Source organism: Nomascus leucogenys, chromosome 16 (assembly GCF_006542625.1).
Source record: "Nomascus leucogenys isolate Asia chromosome 16, Asia_NLE_v1, whole genome shotgun sequence".
In the NCBI taxonomy this organism is placed as follows: domain Eukaryota; kingdom Metazoa; phylum Chordata; class Mammalia; order Primates; family Hylobatidae; genus Nomascus; species Nomascus leucogenys.
This window is the reverse complement of record NC_044396.1, coordinates 90,684,810-90,702,620: the sequence shown is the minus strand read 5'-3', so window position 1 is coordinate 90,702,620 and position 17,811 is coordinate 90,684,810. Positions and strand designations below refer to the sequence as shown.

At 50.8% G+C, this 17,811-nt stretch overlaps 1 protein-coding gene across 2 annotated transcripts in view; it reads left to right on the top strand.

The window, feature by feature from the left end:
• COL22A1 (collagen type XXII alpha 1 chain) overlaps window positions 1-17,811 on the top strand; it is a 327,746-nt gene that overhangs the window by 213,659 nt on the left and 96,276 nt on the right. For both annotated transcript variants that reach the window (XM_030795302.1, XM_030795301.1), the window contains exons 32-39: window positions 2,481-2,513; window positions 7,700-7,753; window positions 8,017-8,070; window positions 8,875-8,928; window positions 11,061-11,114; window positions 12,898-12,951; window positions 16,889-16,993; window positions 17,762-17,806. In XM_030795302.1, coding sequence (XP_030651162.1) covers window positions 2,481-2,513; window positions 7,700-7,753; window positions 8,017-8,070; window positions 8,875-8,928; window positions 11,061-11,114; window positions 12,898-12,951; window positions 16,889-16,993; window positions 17,762-17,806 — 453 coding nt within the window. The remainder of the gene's footprint in view (window positions 1-2,480; window positions 2,514-7,699; window positions 7,754-8,016; window positions 8,071-8,874; window positions 8,929-11,060; window positions 11,115-12,897; window positions 12,952-16,888; window positions 16,994-17,761; window positions 17,807-17,811) is intronic.

Sequence of the window (17,811 nt, the reverse complement as noted above, 5' to 3'; positions counted from 1 at the left end):
TCTATATGTGTTAGGGTGGGCATGGTGAGTTGGTATTGAGTACCAGTAAGAGCGTGGGCTTTGAGGGCACAAAGACCTGGCTCCCAGCTCTGTCATTCAGCAGCATTGTGGTCATAGTTATGGTCTAACAAAGTCAGTTAGAAAATTTCATACCCAGCTATCTTGTACATGTGGAGTGAAAGTTAACTGAAACTACAAAATATTTAGCAGAGTTTCTGGTGCATTATAAATATTAAAAATTTTAAAACCTGCTCTTATTATTATTTATCTTACTCCCAAGAACTGTATAATGGGGGCACATTTTTCTTTTTTCTTTTTTTTTTTTCCATTTTAATGTTTCTTCCTCGTCTTGAGATCCTCTGTTTTGACCAGCTGATTTCAAGGAGGTTTGCACGTGGCTTCTTGGGCTGGCCCTGACCCTACACATGTATCAGGAGTTGGCCAGTTACTAGCCCTCGCAGGGGATGCCAGGAGAGGAGAGAGCCTGTGCACTCAGAAATCCCATTTGTAGTGTGGCAAAGAATCTTACTCTGTGCTTTTCATCAAATCGAAATCATTGTTCCACAGCTCTGTCTCCTCCCCAGCAACACTCATCAAAATGAGACTCAGACATTCCATAAGGGTGTTGGAAGAAATTGGAATCATAACTTTAGAGTCGGAATTAGTCATATCAAATTTTTGTTTAAGGTTGATAACCTGCAGCATTGGCAGGGGTGCAGGGCAGCAAGCATTCTCATACCTTTTTGGTGGGAGAACAGATTGGACACACCTATTTGAGAAGTTACTTGGCAGTACCAATATATCACAAAGTGCCTACCCCTTAGCTTAGATGTTCCATGTCTAGGCATTTATCCTGCAGAAATATTTGTATGTGTGCATTTTTAAAAGCATGTATAAGGATGTACATTGTAGTATCACTTATGACAATAAAAAATTAGAACAGACCACACAATCATAAGCACAAAATTAAGTGAATCAAAAAATATCTGTATCATGGAATTCTACAAATTAATATGCATACAATATGTGTATGGTCTTGAAAAGATAGTGATACTCAAATTAAGTGGAACAAGGCAAATTAAGTGGAAAAAATCTATTAGTCAATCACTGCATATTGAAAGATAAGAACACAGGCTCCCCAGGCCACCTATGTGGACGCCAGTTCCTGTCCTGACATTCACCAGCAGCTTGAACTTCATTCTGTGGTTTACTTCTGTGTCCTCCAATTTTCTTATCCATAAGGCAGGCCAGAAACAGACAGTCCACCTCTTAGAGTTACTGTGAGGCCACATGAGTGAAGGCCTGTCAATGGCTGTCAGTAATCATGTATAGTCGCTGTTACTATTTGTATAACTTGCACAAAGTTATATATTTCTAAACATTTATAATTGTGCGGATATATATAGGAAACAGTTAAAAATATGGTAAACTGAAAAACAGTGCCTTCTGGAAAAGGGATGGGGGTTGGGGACATGGAGGGCAAGGTATACGAAGCTCCTTTTTTCCATTTTCTTTTAATGTATTGTGGTTTAGGACCATCATCTATGATGTTTTTTGTCCATTTACTGCTTCTTTTGGGCCCCTGCTGGGACCCAGGCATCTGCATGGATCAGATCTGTTAGAGCTTGTAGCCTAGTGAAGAAGATAAATAACCCCTACAGTGGCAAAGATATACCTACATTGCAAATTATAGTAAATGTGATCCAGGAAAAGAACAAGATGCATCAACAAGAATAACATGGAGACCCAAGTTATATTTGCATGGTGGAGAGGGAGGAGGGATCCGTGAAGACACGGCATTTAAAAGACACCTGCAGGTCTCCATATGACCTTAGTCATAGAAAGGGAGAGGAGAGTATGTTCCAGGCGAGTGGAACAGTATTTGCAAAAGCTTTGAAGCTGGAGAAAGCGTGACACCTGAGAAGCCTTAAACACAGCCTAGGTGGGGGTGGCCAGGCTGAAGGAGCCTGCAGGGGCCAGTCCGCCAGAGTCTTTGTAGCCTGGGCTCTGTCAAGCAGGGATTCCCCTCCTCCCCTACTCTCCCCAACCTTTTCTACTATTCACCTGCATCCCTGCCCAATGCCCAGCAGATGGCAGTAGTGAGAAGGAGACATTGTGACATGAATCCAGTGTCCTGGGCAGGGCTCTTATGAACACCTGCAGGGAAGAATGTTTCTTTCCCATTTTACTGATGGGGACATAGAAGCTGAGGACACATGTCCAAGGTCACACAGGGTTTGGAGCTCAGGTCTTGTGCCTCCAGGGCTCCCGAATCTAACCACTATGCATTTTTGCCTTAATAAATAAATAGCCAGGGATTTTAAAGAAAGATGTGAATCTAATTATCAAAACTAATAATCGTTCCAGGAAGCTTTGGGGCTGTATTCTTTCCCTTGTAAACTTCTCCAATGCAGGTTTTAAAAATGAAACACTGGGTTCCTTGATGCCCATCTTTCTAATCTCTGCGGTTTCCTTTTCAGACATCCGTGTTCACACCACATCCACGGATGCCTGTAAGTAGCAGCGGTGCCTTGGGGTGCCCAGCGTGCCTCGGCCTAGCGAGCAATGTCCAATGTGGCCTGGGGGCCTGGACTGGGTGGGGTGAGGACTCAGCCCCATCGCGTTCATCACTGTCAGGCGTCTGAGCTGCTGGGCTTGTCCTGAAAACAGGTGGAGAAAGGGCCTTGCAGGGAGCTGGCTTCAGGGTCAGGCAGGACATTTCAGGGGCCTAGAAGTCACCTCTCATAGCTAAGAGCAAAGGCCAGGCCTCTCTGGGAAAAGTTAATTATTCAGTAACACAGAGAGTAGCTGGTGGTTTTGAGGAGAACAGAATTATTTGAGATGCCAGAACATGAGAGTCAGAGAGAGGCAAAGACGTTCCCCATGGATGCTGGCAGTGAAGGAGACCAGAGATAGGGGTGTCAAGAGGGGACCCCATTCTCAGGCTATTCAGGGGACTGGAACCTGAGATGTAGCGTGGGGTGTGCCAGAAGCACAGAGTGATGCTGGCTACTTCCACACACAAAAACACTTGGCAAGAAATAAAGCTTAGCACTGAAACCTCTAGAAACCTTTTTCTTCTCTTTTCATGAATGGCTCTTCAGAAAATAGGTGTTTTCAGGCTCTCTTTATGCTGTTGGCTGAAGCCAGAAAACATGCCATTGTTTCTTTTGCTGCCTTCGATGCAGTTCTTCTGCTATTAGGGCTTGACCTGCGGGACAGCTGAGAGGCTGGGGTAGATGTCCATTTCAGCTGTTGCTATCTTCATTTATTCAATATTAAGTCACTTCCATTTTAAAAGCTTAAAAGAATCCTGCATGTGATGCAAAAGAAGGAAGCAGGTAGAGAGACTGAGTCAGGTGCTAAAATCACTGCAGGAGAAGGAAGGATTTTGTGCTTGGGAAGCATAATGGGGAGATGGGGGCATCCTCGGGCAGCACAGACTTAGGGAGAAGTGGGTGAGAGGCGTCTGTGGGAAAGAGCAGGTGCATAGGGCTCTGGCTGTGAGCCTTTCCTGAAGGGGGAGAAGGCCCTGATGTTAAGAGCCCTGTTGTCACTGAGCTGTCAACCATTAGAGGGCACTGCCTCACTGCCCACCTGTCCTTGAAAATGTTCCTTCTGTTTCTTCGCTGAGACCTAGTTTTCTCAATTATAAAATTGGGACAATAAAAATACACTTTCAGGATTAGATGCAAATAACAGGATATTTGCACTTTACATACAACATTTAGAACTCTGCTCCACTCTGGCAGAGACAGGCACTCACTGCATGAGGGACACAGTACCTCCCTCACCTGCAGGGCAGCACTCACTGCATGAGGGACACCCCACCTCTCTCACCTGCAGGGCAGCACTCACTGCATGAGGGACACCCCACCTCTCTCACCTGCAGGGCAGCACTCACTGCATGAGGGACACCGCACCTCCCTCACCTGCAGGGCAGCACTCACTGCATGAGGGTGCAGCACCTCCCTCACCTGCAGGGCCGTCGTCGCTCACTGTCTGAGGAACTCCCTTACCTGCCTGCCACCCTGTCTTCTCACCTGCTGTCCCAGAGAGGGGCTTGGAAGGGCAGAGCACCCCAGCAGCAGCTCAGCTCCGGGCGTTTTCCTGGCACTGCTGCAGCCAAGCTTCCTAACAGCCTTGAGGGAGTGGCACCTGTGTCCATCTTACAGGTGACGGTCCTGCAGCTCAGAGGTGCTAGGGAACTTGCCAAGAAGGCCCTACCTGCGAGATAGGAATTAGGGGCTAGTGTGTCAGCCATAGCGCGCTGGATGGAGCGTCTGTACCGCTGTTGCTTCAGCTCCGGCTGGCTGTCCTGTGCAAGGGGCTTCCCACCACACTGCCTGTCCCTTCCACTGGTCGCCTGCCTTTCCTGGACCACCTCCATGTATTGCCTCCGCCTGCCACTGACATCTGTGGGCCTCCCTCCCTCAGGTCCACCCTGAGCCCCTCAGGGTTGAGACAAGCCTACATGTCCAGCCTCTCCTTAAAGGAATTACTCTGTAAAAACACAATTTCCAGAGCATTCCACTGGGAAGGCACATGAGGGGCCTGTGCCGCCCTCCCCTTTGGGTCCCAGCACTGCCATCCTTCCTGCAGGCTCTGCATTGCTGCGGGAGCCTGGGAGCCAGGAAGCCACTCTCAGATGCAAACAAGGAAATTATGTCTATGGAAAAAAAAAGTTTCATTGTGGGCAATTGCCTGAGTCTCCCTGGGACTGGCTTCGTCGCCATGGCAACCCATGTTTGTATTGATGGATTTGGAAAGTGTTATTCTGTTTGGCTTCTCCCTGCTCTCCTGGGGCACATGGCTTTGAGCCCCTGCAGTGCAGGAAGAGGCTGGGGAGAGAGCAGTTTAGAGGGGTGTGAAGGTCCGCTGCATAATGAAGGAAGAGAATGGAAAGGAGAAGAGGAGGTGGAGGGAGAAGCCCGACTCATTTTGTCGCCCTCTCTGGGACTGAGGAGGCTCCTGGGGATGGCTGGTGGCTGCACCTGATGAGGTCACAGGGTGGTGGTGGTTTGCAGAGGACAGAGCAGGCTGCTTGATGGTGTGCCTATCCCTGGGGTCTGCAGATGTCAGAACATTTGCTGGAGGAAGGAGGGACAGGCAGCTTCGTGCTTGGGGAAGTTACAGTGGAGAACTCAAGCAGGGTTTTGTAACTGGAGACTCATCAGTTGTTCCAAAGCAGTTATCTCAGGAAGGCTTTGTCCAGCCGGCCTCATTCTACCCCTCACCCTGCTAAGGAGGCTTCCAGGATGCCCAGGCAATGACCAGAGCCTTCAGAGATGATCATGAGTCCCAGAGATGGTGTTTAACTTGGTTGAGGTCACCGGGGGCAGTGGGGAGGAGACAGAAGCCAGCCACTTATGCATTCAACAGCTACTGACAGAACCCTTCGAGGGGGCCCCTGGAGAGAAGGTGCTGCCTCCTGACTCCTAGGCTCTGGGGCAGGAATGTCTTGAGCATCTTGAGTCCTTCTCTGGCCCGTTCTGACCCTCCGTAGGTCCTCACTTTGTCTTCCTGCCACTGCAGTCCCGTTCACCAACGCTGGAAGAAGACTGTGCAAGCGTCTTCCCTGTGTGTCTCCTGAAACAATCGCATAAGCCCTTTTGTGTTTATGAATTGTGTTGCCAGTGACTGGAGGACCAGAAAAAGACTTGCAAATCCCCACCATGGGTAGTTTTCTAGGAGGAAAACATGCTAGAAATAATGGTATTACCGTCCGTGGTGAATGGGGCTAGACATGGCTCCTTCTGAGCTCAGTGGCAACGGAGATTCTAGGCGGGGGAATGGGCTAGCATCTGTGGAAACCTCCTCTGTGCTGGGCTCTGTGAAACACTTTGCAAAAGCAATCTCACTGAATCCAGGTCACAGCTCTATGAGGTAGACCATGTCGGTTCCATGCAATAGGTGATGCTGAGTGAGGAAGTCAGCCGCAGGCCATGCGGTCTCCAACTGCCGTATCAGAGAGAGGCTTGGGAAGGGAGGGCAGGTAGAAACCATGGCTGCAAGGCCTCTAACATTTGCAGAGGCATAGAGAGAGAAAGTAGCATGAAACCCTTAGTAGACGGTGTCTTTCTATGCTGATTTCTCCGCCAAGTAAAGGTTAGAACTAGCCAACCTCAGGTTCTCTAATGTAGACATTAGTCTCTTCCAGATGCATCCAGAGTCCTCCCTTCATCGCCTGCTCTCTAAAGTCGTGTCTTGCAAACACCCCATCCGTGCAGGACTCCCTTCTACACCCAAGGCACATGCTCATCCCAGCTCTCCTTGGGCTTATCTGTGGCAGGGGAGCCCGATGTCCCCCTAAGCAGGCTGTGGGGATTTGGGACAGTAGCAGGTTCTGCTCCTTGAGAAGGGTTGCACACTGCCTTTCTGGGTATACGTGCTCTGGTTGTTATCTGCCCTCCTGGAGAACTCTGCAAACCCATGCTGTTTCTCCTTGATGTCTTGCCTCTGCTGCACCTTCTCTGTACCATTGCCCTTCACCGTATGTGAAAAGGAGACTACCTCTTTATTTTGCAGATATGGAAACTGCAAAGGTCATATGGGGTCAGTATGGGTAACTACTTTGCCAAAGTTTATATGGCCAATAAGTTAGAGGGCCAGGGCTCCCAAGACAGGCTGTACAGGTCTGAAGCTGAGACTGTGTCCACCCTGGTCCACTGGCCCCACTCCTCTCCTGCACAGTGGCCCTTCAGCTGCGGAAAGATACGCCCTTGAGCCCTTGGAAAGCTGTCCTCACTGTAGTCCCCCATCTGCTCATCTTCTTGTTCCATATGAATTGCAGGCTGAGAATCACATGTCCCTTCAACCCTCCTGGGAGATGTGTTGGGCACCCTGGATGTGGCTCCCTGCAAGTGAGCCTGCCCCATCTTGGATCATTCCATCCTGGGCCCACCCAGGGTACTGCCTGTCCAGCCTGTGTCTCATCCTTTCTTCAGCAAAAGTTAGACACACCATTCTGACCATCCAGAGTCTAGGGTTCAACCCCCAGTCTGTCCCCAAAGGTCTGGGTTCCCTTAGTTAAGCACCCCTCCCCAGTTTCTCCATCTAGAAAGGGGTTGGAGCTGGGCATGATGGTGAGGACCTGTAGTTCCAGGAGGCAGGTACACAGGAGGCTGTGCAGGGAGGATCGCTTGAGCCCAGGATTTCAGGAAAGGTCTGGGCAGTATAATGAGGCCCCATCTTTACTAGAAAGAGAGAGAGGAAGGGAGGGAGGGAGAGAGAGAAAGAGAGGGAGAAAAAATAGTGTTTGGGCCAGGGGCCCTTAAAGACCCTTCCTCCTCTCAAAACTCTTTCCATCATTATTCACTGATGATCGACCACGTGCCAGGCTCTGAGCTGGAGGGGACATGAATCAAACCACACAACTAAGTGTAAAACTGCGGCCACAACAAGGCTCAGGAGGAGAAAGGCACAGTACACTGACTGGCTGGAACAGGAGGGTTGGGCCCATTTTGGGGTTCAGCTTCCCGCAAGAAGTGATTCCTGACCTGAAAGATGAGTCAGGATCAGTCCTGGGGAGTAGGAGGGAAGAAACCCCAGGCAGAGGGAACAGCCTTTGGGGGTGGGTACCTATCAGGTGATACACAGGACTGGGGGTGGCCTGTGTGGCCAGAGCTGGGGGCATATACCCTGTGACGAGCGGCAGTTCTCCCTGAAGTCCTCTCTACCCTGTGCTTCTCACCAACAGGGAGAACAAGGGCCCAAAGGAGAGAAGGGCGATCCAGGCATGCCTGGGGAACCGGTGAGTCCCTTGTGCCCCCCTTCCCCCGGGGCTGGTTACCTGGAGACCCGGACACCAAAGGCTGACCAGCTCTAGATCTGCACCATGCATTCCACACACAGGAGCCCCACTGAATGGAAGGCAGCCCTTTCTTCTCCTCAGGACACTGACCACGTCCCCTCCTTGGATCTCAAATTATACCCATTGCAGCGTCCCCGCCCCACCCGCCCATCTGCTCAGAACCAGGGGGATGAGCTGATTCATGGAAACTTGTGTGCTTACAGGGACCAAGGGGCCATCCTGGAGAATTGGGACCTCGGGGACACGCTGGACCACCGGTAAGAACACCAGCCCTTCCCCTGCTGGCTCAGGGACTTGGAGATCCCAGCCACACTCTCTCCCTCCAGGCCACCCTCCCCAGTTCTCTCCCCTGGCATTTTGGGAGTAGGCCCTGGGGAGAGCAGCCCCAATGTGCTGCAGAGGCTGAGTGGCCCTCACTAAACGCCCCAGACACAGCCACGGGGCCAGGCCCCACCTCGGTACCCCTGGATGTCCCTATTCTGTCACTAAAGGGTTGGCATAGGCAAGCTCTGGGTTTCTGCCGTGCTCTCCCGTCTCCTGCTCAGTGGGATCTGGAGAGCAAGGGCCTCTGCACACAGGAGGCACCCTGGTTCCCAGAGGATCTGCAGAACAGGAAATGGATCCCAGCCATGGAGTGGCAATGCTGGTTTAAGTGACACCTGGTACATGTTAGGGCTTTGATTTTGTCATTTTGCTCTGTGTTAGCCTCTGCACTGGATCTTGGTTCTCTGGGAGACTCTGTGCTATGTAGGAGATCCTGCTGGGGTGACTGGGGACCCTGCCTGGCTGTGTGAGCCCCTCTGAGCTACATTTCTACAGAGGGTCGGTGCTGACCCCTATACCCTGGGTCGGTGGTGAGGATGGAATGAAATCGCGATATGCCCAGCGCCAACAGAGGGCCAGGACGTAGTGATTTTCTTCACCTTTTAGACGGTGCTCCCGGCCCCCTTCAGTTTGGAATAATGCTTCTGATGAGCATGGTATCCCCCAGACCTCCCTGCTGTGAGGGAAAACAGCATCACTGAGGGTGGCTTCCCCCCCCCCTTTTATTTCCTGTGCAGGGTGCCAAGGGACAGGAAGGCGCACATGGGGCTCCTGGAGCAGCCGGAAACCCTGTGAGTCCCTATGATCGGCCTGCCTTAGGGGGGACCCCCGGAGGGAGGCCCCGCCCAGTGTCTGCTCTGCTCTATGGCTCACAGCTCTGGGCTAGCTAGGAAGACGTGGCCCAGAAGGTTCACCCACACTCGAGTGGTTGGTTGGAGGCAGCACAGAGAGAGGTTTTGGCCTCCACCACCTTCGTAGCGTTTCTTGACTTTGTCCACATGCCCAGCGAATGAAAGAAATCTCTTTCTATGCACATGTGGATGAGGCACACACAGACCTCCCCTCACAGGTGGGGTTGTTACTCCAAGAAGTGTGCTTACATGCACAACCACGTACATGCACTCTACAAACCAGAGAACACGCATCCTGTAATACACGTGTGCACACGTATACACACACACACACACACACAGCCCCAAACACACAGATGCAGCCAGGAAAACACACAGACACCTCCATGCACACTCCTCAGCTGCTCCTGGCTCACCCATCCTTGGGGCCAGATCCAGGGTGTATTTGATCCCCGTGGGGCTGGCACTTGTTCCCGGAGCTGATGCGGGCTCTGTCTCATGGTGCAGAGCCAGAAAGCTCAGGCTGGACTGTGGAGCTGGTGGGAGGCAGGACGGGCTGCCTCATCCCCGGGTCTCTGGGGAGTGGCGGTGGCAAGAGGAGCAGCAGCAGCACACATCCGGTCTGCTCCTAGCACCACCGCCGGGTGCCCTGTACCAGCCAGAGGGTGCTAATATGACCAGGCCACCATGCATATGGTCAGGTCGGAACTGGGTCTGCCAAGGTAGTGACCAGTGTGGATGCCACAGTGGGGACAGATGGCAGCTCCTCCCTGCTTGCAGAGAGAGCCCTGGTTCCAGCCTGCCCTGGAGGGGAATGGAAGCAAAGTGTAGGCAAGGAGGAGGCTGGGAGTGTTCTCCATGAGTCCTGACCCTGGAGATGTGCAAAACCCAGGGACAGTGGGGAACAAGGCCTAGAGGAAACGGGCAGCCTCCAGGGCCACGAGAGCTCCCTGCTTCCCCGTCCCCATAATGTTGACTCACCTGGATGTCCTCACCCACATCTCCTTTCATGGATCATTGCCCAGCCATCAAGGTCTAGTTCAAATCCACTTCTTACCTGATTTTCCAGTCAAAGCCAACATACACACACACCCACCCACAAACATGCACACATGCATGTGCACACACACACCACAAACATGCTTGCACACACACGTGTACACACCTCCACAAACATGCACACACGCATGCACACATCTCCACAAACGCACACACGCAGGCATGCCCACTCACCTCCAGAAACATACACGCATCTGCACGCACACACACACCTCCACAAACATGCACACATGCACGCACACGCACACACATCTCCACAAACATGCACACACGCAGGCGTGCACACACACCTCCACAAACATACATGCATGTGCATGCACACACACACCTCCACAAACATGCACACACGCACGCACATGCGCACACCTCCACAAACGCGCACACACACGTCCACAAACATGCACACACACACGCTCATGCACACACGTCCACAAACATGCACACTCACACGCACACTCACACGTCCACAAACATGCACACACTCACGTGCACACACATCTGCACCCATGCACACACACATCCACAAACATGCACACACACACACATACACGTCCACAAACATGCACACACGCACGTGCACACACACACACACACACATATGCAACCGAGATCTGAACTGTTCCATTTTCAGTGTTTCCTTTTCCTCATGCACTTAGGATAAGGCCAAACCTCACCTGAGATCCTTTTCTGCGGTTAGGTCCCAGCCCTCCTCTGCCCACTGCCAGGCTCCTCCACAGCCCTGTGCCTTAGCTCTAAGGAACTTCCAGAGTCCTCCTGCCCTCCTGCCCTCCTGCCTCTCACCTCTGTGCCAGAAGCCCACTCACCTGAGGCTTGGTGCTTGGGACACCACGGCCCTCCAGGGAGGAGGTTCACGTCTGCAGGGGCTGTCAGGTCAGCAGCAGTTCCAGCACATCGCGATGAATTGAGTATGAGGCAGGTTTGCAGAGATAGTTGGGGCAACTACTTATAACCAATGCGTTTGGCCTAGTTTCTAAACTTCTGTCTCTGAACAGGGTGCTCCTGGACATGCCGGTCCCCCTGGTCCCAGTGGCCCTCCAGGAAGTGTGGTGAGTGATTGGGAGAGGGCATATGCACTGCCCAGCCACCAAGCTAGTTAATGTATCCTCCCCAAAAGCCAGAGGTGTAGGCATCCTTACTCCCGTTTTCCAGATGGAGGCACTGCTGTCCTGACATAGACCACCCAGAAAGTTCACACACCTGAGCCCTAGGCAACTCGCCAGCTATCCAGAGGGTAAATGCAGCTGTTGGCATCTGCAGGAAGTCTGTACATTTCACTGTTGTTGGAATCAACACCCTAGTTTGCTTCAGAAGAAACAAAATGAACCTAAAGAAGTCAAAGGTCCCCTGATGGCTATTGGGAGACCTGAATTCAAATCCTAGCTCTTCTATTAATTGTCGTGATGATCTTGGCAAGCCCCTCCTTGAGGTCTCAGCTAGTTCATCTGCAAAATGGAGACAATAGCTTGGCTGCTTTACCTTTAGGGTTGCATCTTTTTTGGCCTGATGAGATTCTGCCTTTTCCATGTCGAGGCCCAAGGTGTCCGCTAAAGTACCAGCTTTAAGATTCACCATAAACACCAATTTAGACTTGAACCTTGTTCAACAAAATACTCCATGACATCTAGTCAAGGGCAGCAAAGCATTTTTCCCCCATAATAAATTTAGGTCAGTTTTGTTTCTTCATCAAACCTTTATAGATAATAAGCATAGTAGCTTAGAGGACTGAGCCTTTATACATGCCAGGCATCATACTAAGCACATTACATGTGTTCATTAATGTAATCCACACAGGAACCCTGCTGGAGGAATATTATTACTTTACATGGAGGCTTCCTGCAGCCCAGCCTGCATTCTTCTGGCTGGGGGTCTTCTCTGGCCTCTAGAGAGTATGTTGTTGGGCCACGTGATGGGTGGCCAGCAGCACCACCAGCAGAGTAGCTCAGATCGCTTGTCCTCAGCTGTCATCACTCTGAGGGTATATCCTGTGCAATATCCCAGAGTCACAGCAGGACAGAGCTCCAGTGGCCAACAAGTGTGTTTCTTGCTGCCTGTTCTCTCCTGCTTTATTTATTTTTATTTTTATTTTTTGAGGTGGAGTTTAGCTTTGTCACCCAGGCTGGGGTGCAGTGGCATGATCTTGGCTCACTACAACCTCTGCCTCCTGGGTTCAAGTGATTCTCCTGCCTCAGCTTCCCAAGGAGCTGGGATTACAGGGGCGTGCCTCCATGCCCAGCTAATTTTTGTATTTTAGTGGAGATGGGGTTTCAACATGTTGGCCAGGCTGGTCTTGAACTCCTGACCTCAAGTGATCCATCCGCCTTGGCCTCGCAGAGTGCTGGGATTACAGGCATGAGTGTTCTCCCCTTTTTGCTTCTCTGTTTCCCTACTATTGCATCCATGCGATACTTGCACTTAAACCATGTCTCAAAGTCAACCTTTGGGGGACTCCAAAGACACTGTTGGAGCAGATGCCCCAAAGCTAAGGCTGCGTTCTTAAGGCCATCGTCGTCCTCTCTGAGTGTTCACCATGGCAGGCCATGCCTTCTGAGAGTTCACAGCTCAGAGCAGGTGGCAAAGCTTCCAGCAGACCATGCCTGCTGTTAAGAGCTCTGATGTGCACAGTTATAAGTCCAGGACCCTCGGGAGAGCAGCAGTCACAGGCAGGGAGGAGATAGAGCTTTGGGGAATTTAAATAAGGAAGGGGAATTGGGTGGGAGCTGTAGTCGTTGACTTCAGGGGGTCCTGATGAGTCTTCCCTGGGGGTCACGAGCCACCAAGAGTGACCAGTCATCTTTAAATTCACCATGTCCGTAATCTTCCTTTCCACAGGGTGCTCCTGGCCTCAGAGGCCCCCCTGGGAAAGATGGGGAGCGTGGTGAGAAGGTAAGACCAATACGATCTCTCAGCACACAAGCAAATATCCTTAACTTCTTACAGGCACTGAAGGAGCAGCTCACTCTGCTCGCGCCTGGTTTAGGAACCAGCAATCAGAAGGGGTTTACTAAGTAGGAGGGAGAGGAAGACCGTGCCGTCGCATTGGCTCATTCCTTCCTCACAACAGACCTGAGAATCAGACAAGTGCCCATTCGACAGATGTGGAGACTGAGGCTCTGAGAAGTTAATTAGTTTGCCCTGTGTCTCATGGCAAATGAGCTACAGAGCTAGGTCTGTCTGACTCCAAATCCTGTTTTCTCTCAATTCAGTGCACCATCTTATGCATTCTACACCTGTGCTCACACACGTAAACCTTCCCAAGCTATGAGATTTTTTTTTTTTTCTTGAGACAGGGTCTCACTCTGCCACTGAGGCTGGAGTGCAGTGGTGTGATTTCCACTCACTGCAACCTCTGCCTCCTGGGCTCAAGCAATTCTCATGCCTCAGCCTCCTGAGTAGCTGGGATTACAGGTGTGCCTGACCACGCCTGGCTAATTTTCGTATTTTTTGTAGAGACGGGGTTTCACCATCTTGCTCAGGGTGGTCTCAAACTCCTGGACTCAAGTGATCCACCCACCTTGGCCTCCCAAAGTGCTGGGATTACAGGTGCAAGCCATTGAACCCAGCCTGAGATTTTAATTATCAAGAAGAGAGACACATGTTCCCACCCCAATTAAAAAAAGAAGAAGAAAAAAAAACCCAGAGGCTGAGGAGGAGAATCTACACCCTTTCAAGTTTCATTTTGCATTTCTCTGACCTAGCACCTTAGGAAATGTCTCTGAGGTTAATTGGTGACACTGAGCCAGTGCTCAGGAAATCAGACACACTCATTTGAATGATTCAGGGCTTTGGACCTGAGTCAAATGCCAGCTCTCTTGCCCTAGTTGCATTGATATAAGCTAAGGTGGCAAAAGTGATTCTCAACAGGGGGTTTTTACCCAGGGAGATATTTTTTGTTGTCACCACTAAGGGGAGTAACTGCTTCTGGCATCAGTGGGTAGAGACCAGAGAGCCTGCTAAAAACCTCACAGCACATAAGACATTTCCCTTATAAGAACGATCCTCCCTGAAGGTCAATAGTGCCACGGTTGAGAAACCCTGATCTAAATAAAGCGCATCCTCTTTGCACCTGGATTTTCTCATCTGTAAAATGAGGGTGATGCCACATTGATCATAGGTTGTGAGGATTAGCTGAGGAATTGGGGAGGTATGTGCAGAGGACTCAACAGATAACAGGTGACAAGGGTACCATGTGGTTGTGTCCTGCCCTCCCTGCATGAGCAGATCATGCTTATATCCATGGACAGGAAGAGATGACATGGGGGCATGGATTGTCCACAGAGGTCCCTCCTAGCACACACGTGGCCAAACTTCTTAACATGAATTCTTTCAAGTTCAAGTTGACACTACTTGGTGCCTTTTAAAGAATCACTTCAGTTTTTATGTTTTTGCATAATTTAACAAGAGGGGATGTCATTTGCCTTTTGGCAGGAAGGTTCAATTTTAAGATACACGTCTCCCAGAAAAAAAGAACTTAGTGCAGAGAAAAATGATCAATACATCTATGAAAACTCTCTTGGGTTTTTGGAGTGTTGATCATAGGCTTAATAATAACCCTATGGGCCAGGCATGGTGGCTCACGCCTGTAATCCCAGTACTTTGGGAGGCCAAGGCGGGCAGATCACTTGAGGTCAGGAGTTCATGACGGGCCTGGCCAACATGGTGAAACCCCAACTCTACTAAAAATACGAAAATTAGTTGGGTATGGTAGCACATGCCTGTAATCCCAGCTACTTGGGAAGCTGAGGCACGAGAATTGCTTGAACCCAGGCAGCGGAGGTTGCCTTGAGCTGAGATCACATCACTGCACTCCAGTCTGGGTGACAGAGTGAGACTCCATCTCAAATAATAATAATAATAATAATAATAATAATAATAATAATAATAATAACCCTTATGTAATACAAGTGCAAACATTCATTTTTTGAAAAAAAGATAATACCATTTCAGACTGCCTAGATTAAGCAAAGGAAAAACATCTGGATTCATTTGGTATTCCTTAATTATACCATGTCTGAAGGATGGCACATTATAAGTAGGACATTGGTATCCTGGAAGGGGATGTCCAAGATGTCAGGCATCTTAGGAAGACTAACAGGTGCATGTTCAGAAACCAGAAATCAGTGGGCTATTGCCACATTCAGCCTCTAGAGGGAGCCAAATGCCTTTCCTTGGCTGAGCAGAAGCCCAGGCTGAGGGCCGGGCCCGGGACTCGGAAAGGAACCTCCAGGGCTCTGCAAAGTGGTAAAAATCGGCCGGGCGCGGTGGCTCACGCTTGTAATCCCATCACTTTGGGAGGCCGAGGCGGGCGGATCACGAGGTCAGGAGATCGAGACCACGGTGAAGCCCCGTCTCTACTAAAAATACAAAAAAATTAGCGGGGCGTGGTGGCGGGCGCCTGTAGTCCCAGCTACTCGGAGGAGAGGCTGAGGCAGGAGAATGGCGTGAACCCGGGAGGCGGAGCTTGCAGTGAGCCGAGATCGCGCCACTGCACTCCAGCCTGGGCGACAGAGCGAGACTCCGTCTCAAAAAAAAAAAAAAGTGGTAAAAATCCCGGACATCACAGCGTACTTTTTCCCTCTCACACCATGTCCAGGAGCTGGCCTGGGGCTGGGGGAAGCTGATCCTGCTCCAGGCTTGGAGAGAGGCCCTCTCCATCCTTGCTTTGCACATCCTCGGCTCATCTTACCTTACCTCTGCTCCATCTGAGAATGTCTGGAAACACTGATTACAGCTTCCGCCCAGGGCAGCCCCGTCTGGGGAAAGGAGTCTGTCTGGTTCGCGGGGCTCGACCCAGTGTTCCACAGCCAGGGCCGCCCCAAGGGCTGTTCAGAGCCCTGTCGTCAGAGAAGATGAGCACTGGCCAGGAGCAAGCTCAAAGCCCAGGTCCTCAAGCCGCCCCCGGTGCCCATGCTGGCACTCTCAAGCTCGCTCTCTCTTCCTCTCTCCATTGTAGCTTTAGGCTCTGTTCTTACAGTTGAAAACCTAACCGTAAGAGGGATTGGATTGTATCTACAGGGTTCCGGGGAACAGACTTAGTGTCCAATGTTGGGAAGATTTCAGAGAAGGCTGAGTGTAAAGAAATGTTACATAACAGAGCTGCCTGACAAAGGAATGCCCAGTGTGGCGCAGTGGTAAGGTCTCTGCTCCCAGAGGAGTTCAAGCAGAAACGAGGGCCGATCCGTAAGACATGCACCGGAAATACATTTGCCCGCACTGGGTGGGAGGTCGTCACTAACGTCCTTTCCTTTTCCATGTTTTGCATTGAGTTGATTGACTAAGGCCGCAGTAACGAAGTATCATGAACTGGGTGGCCTAAGCAGCCAAAATGTACTTTCTCCCAGTTTTGGAGGCTAGAAGTCCTCAGTCAAGGTGTCGGCAGGACTGGCTCCTTCTGAGGGCTGTGAAGGAAACATCTGTTTCAGGCCTCTCTCCCTGGCTCATTGGTGGTGTCTTGTCCCTGTGTTTTTGTGTCGTTTTGCCTCTATGCATGTGTGTCCAAATGCCTCCTTCTTTAAAGGACACTACTCATATTGGATTAGGACCATTGGAGGGTCACACTGCAGTATGACCTCATCCTAATTTTAATCACCTGTGTACATTGAAGTAGTAGGGGTTAGGACTTCAAGACACGAATTTTGGGGGACACGATGTAACCTATAACACACATTACACGGTCCATCTTTCTGTGTCCCAGAAAGCATGGGCCTTCTAAAATCATAAGGGCAGCCCCAGGAAACCTACAAACCTACTCAGGCTGCTCCCCCATAGGAAAGCTTCGTGCTGAGTGTAATTGACCCCGGGAAATGTCTACTTTTCTCTCTAGGGCGCAGCGGGGGAAGAAGGCAGCCCAGGGCCCATTGGTCCCAGGGGAGATTCTGGTGCTCCTGGACTCCCTGGGCCACCCGGAAAAGGGAAGGATGGAGAGCCGGTAAGTGGAAGGTCGGGGGTCCCTGTGCCTGTAGAAACCAGGTGAAAATTAGAGAAGGAAAAGGGAAAAAATCTAACTGCCAAACTTTGCAGAAATGGAACCGTGGCCAATGAAACGGGCCTGGTTGGGAAAGGGATGGTGTGCGCGTCCAACAGTCTACTCTAATGTGGTTCAGGCTAGGGCAGCACAACCTCATGGACTGCTGGCCACATGCCAGCCTGGACCAGTGCTGGGGATACAGAGATGGATGAGACAGTCTGCACCCTGGAGATGCTCCCATCTCATGGAGAGACAGGCAAACACATGCCCACAGCTCAGGACAAATGTGGTATGCGTAGAGAAGGACTTCTGGTCTACTCTGGTGCTTTCAGCCAACATCTCCAAATGTAGAATCATGGTTTTCATTGTGGCTGTGAGTGCCAAAGCCCTTCAGCCTGAAGTGAAGCTTTCAAAGCCTGCTTTGAAACGAGGCCTTGCCCCTTACTTGCGCAAGTCTATACAATAAGGCTCTTCAATGGGAAAGCAAACTGAGAGAGGCTAAGAGATTTCCTGAAGGCCACACAGAGGCAGTAGGAGGCAGAGTTGGAATTCACATCCAGGGCCTTGTGGCTCAAAACCAGATTCTGTTTCTTTTGTGCAAGTCAGGTCACAGTGAGTCTCACTCATCTCTGGGTCCCCAGTAGACGATGCAGTCAGCCTGGCACGTGGTGGATGGGTCAGTGTTCACTCTCAGCTCCATGATTGTACTTGTATTATTTATTTCCCCAGGGACTCCGTGGATCACCTGGGCTCCCTGGACCCCTAGGAACCAAGGTGAG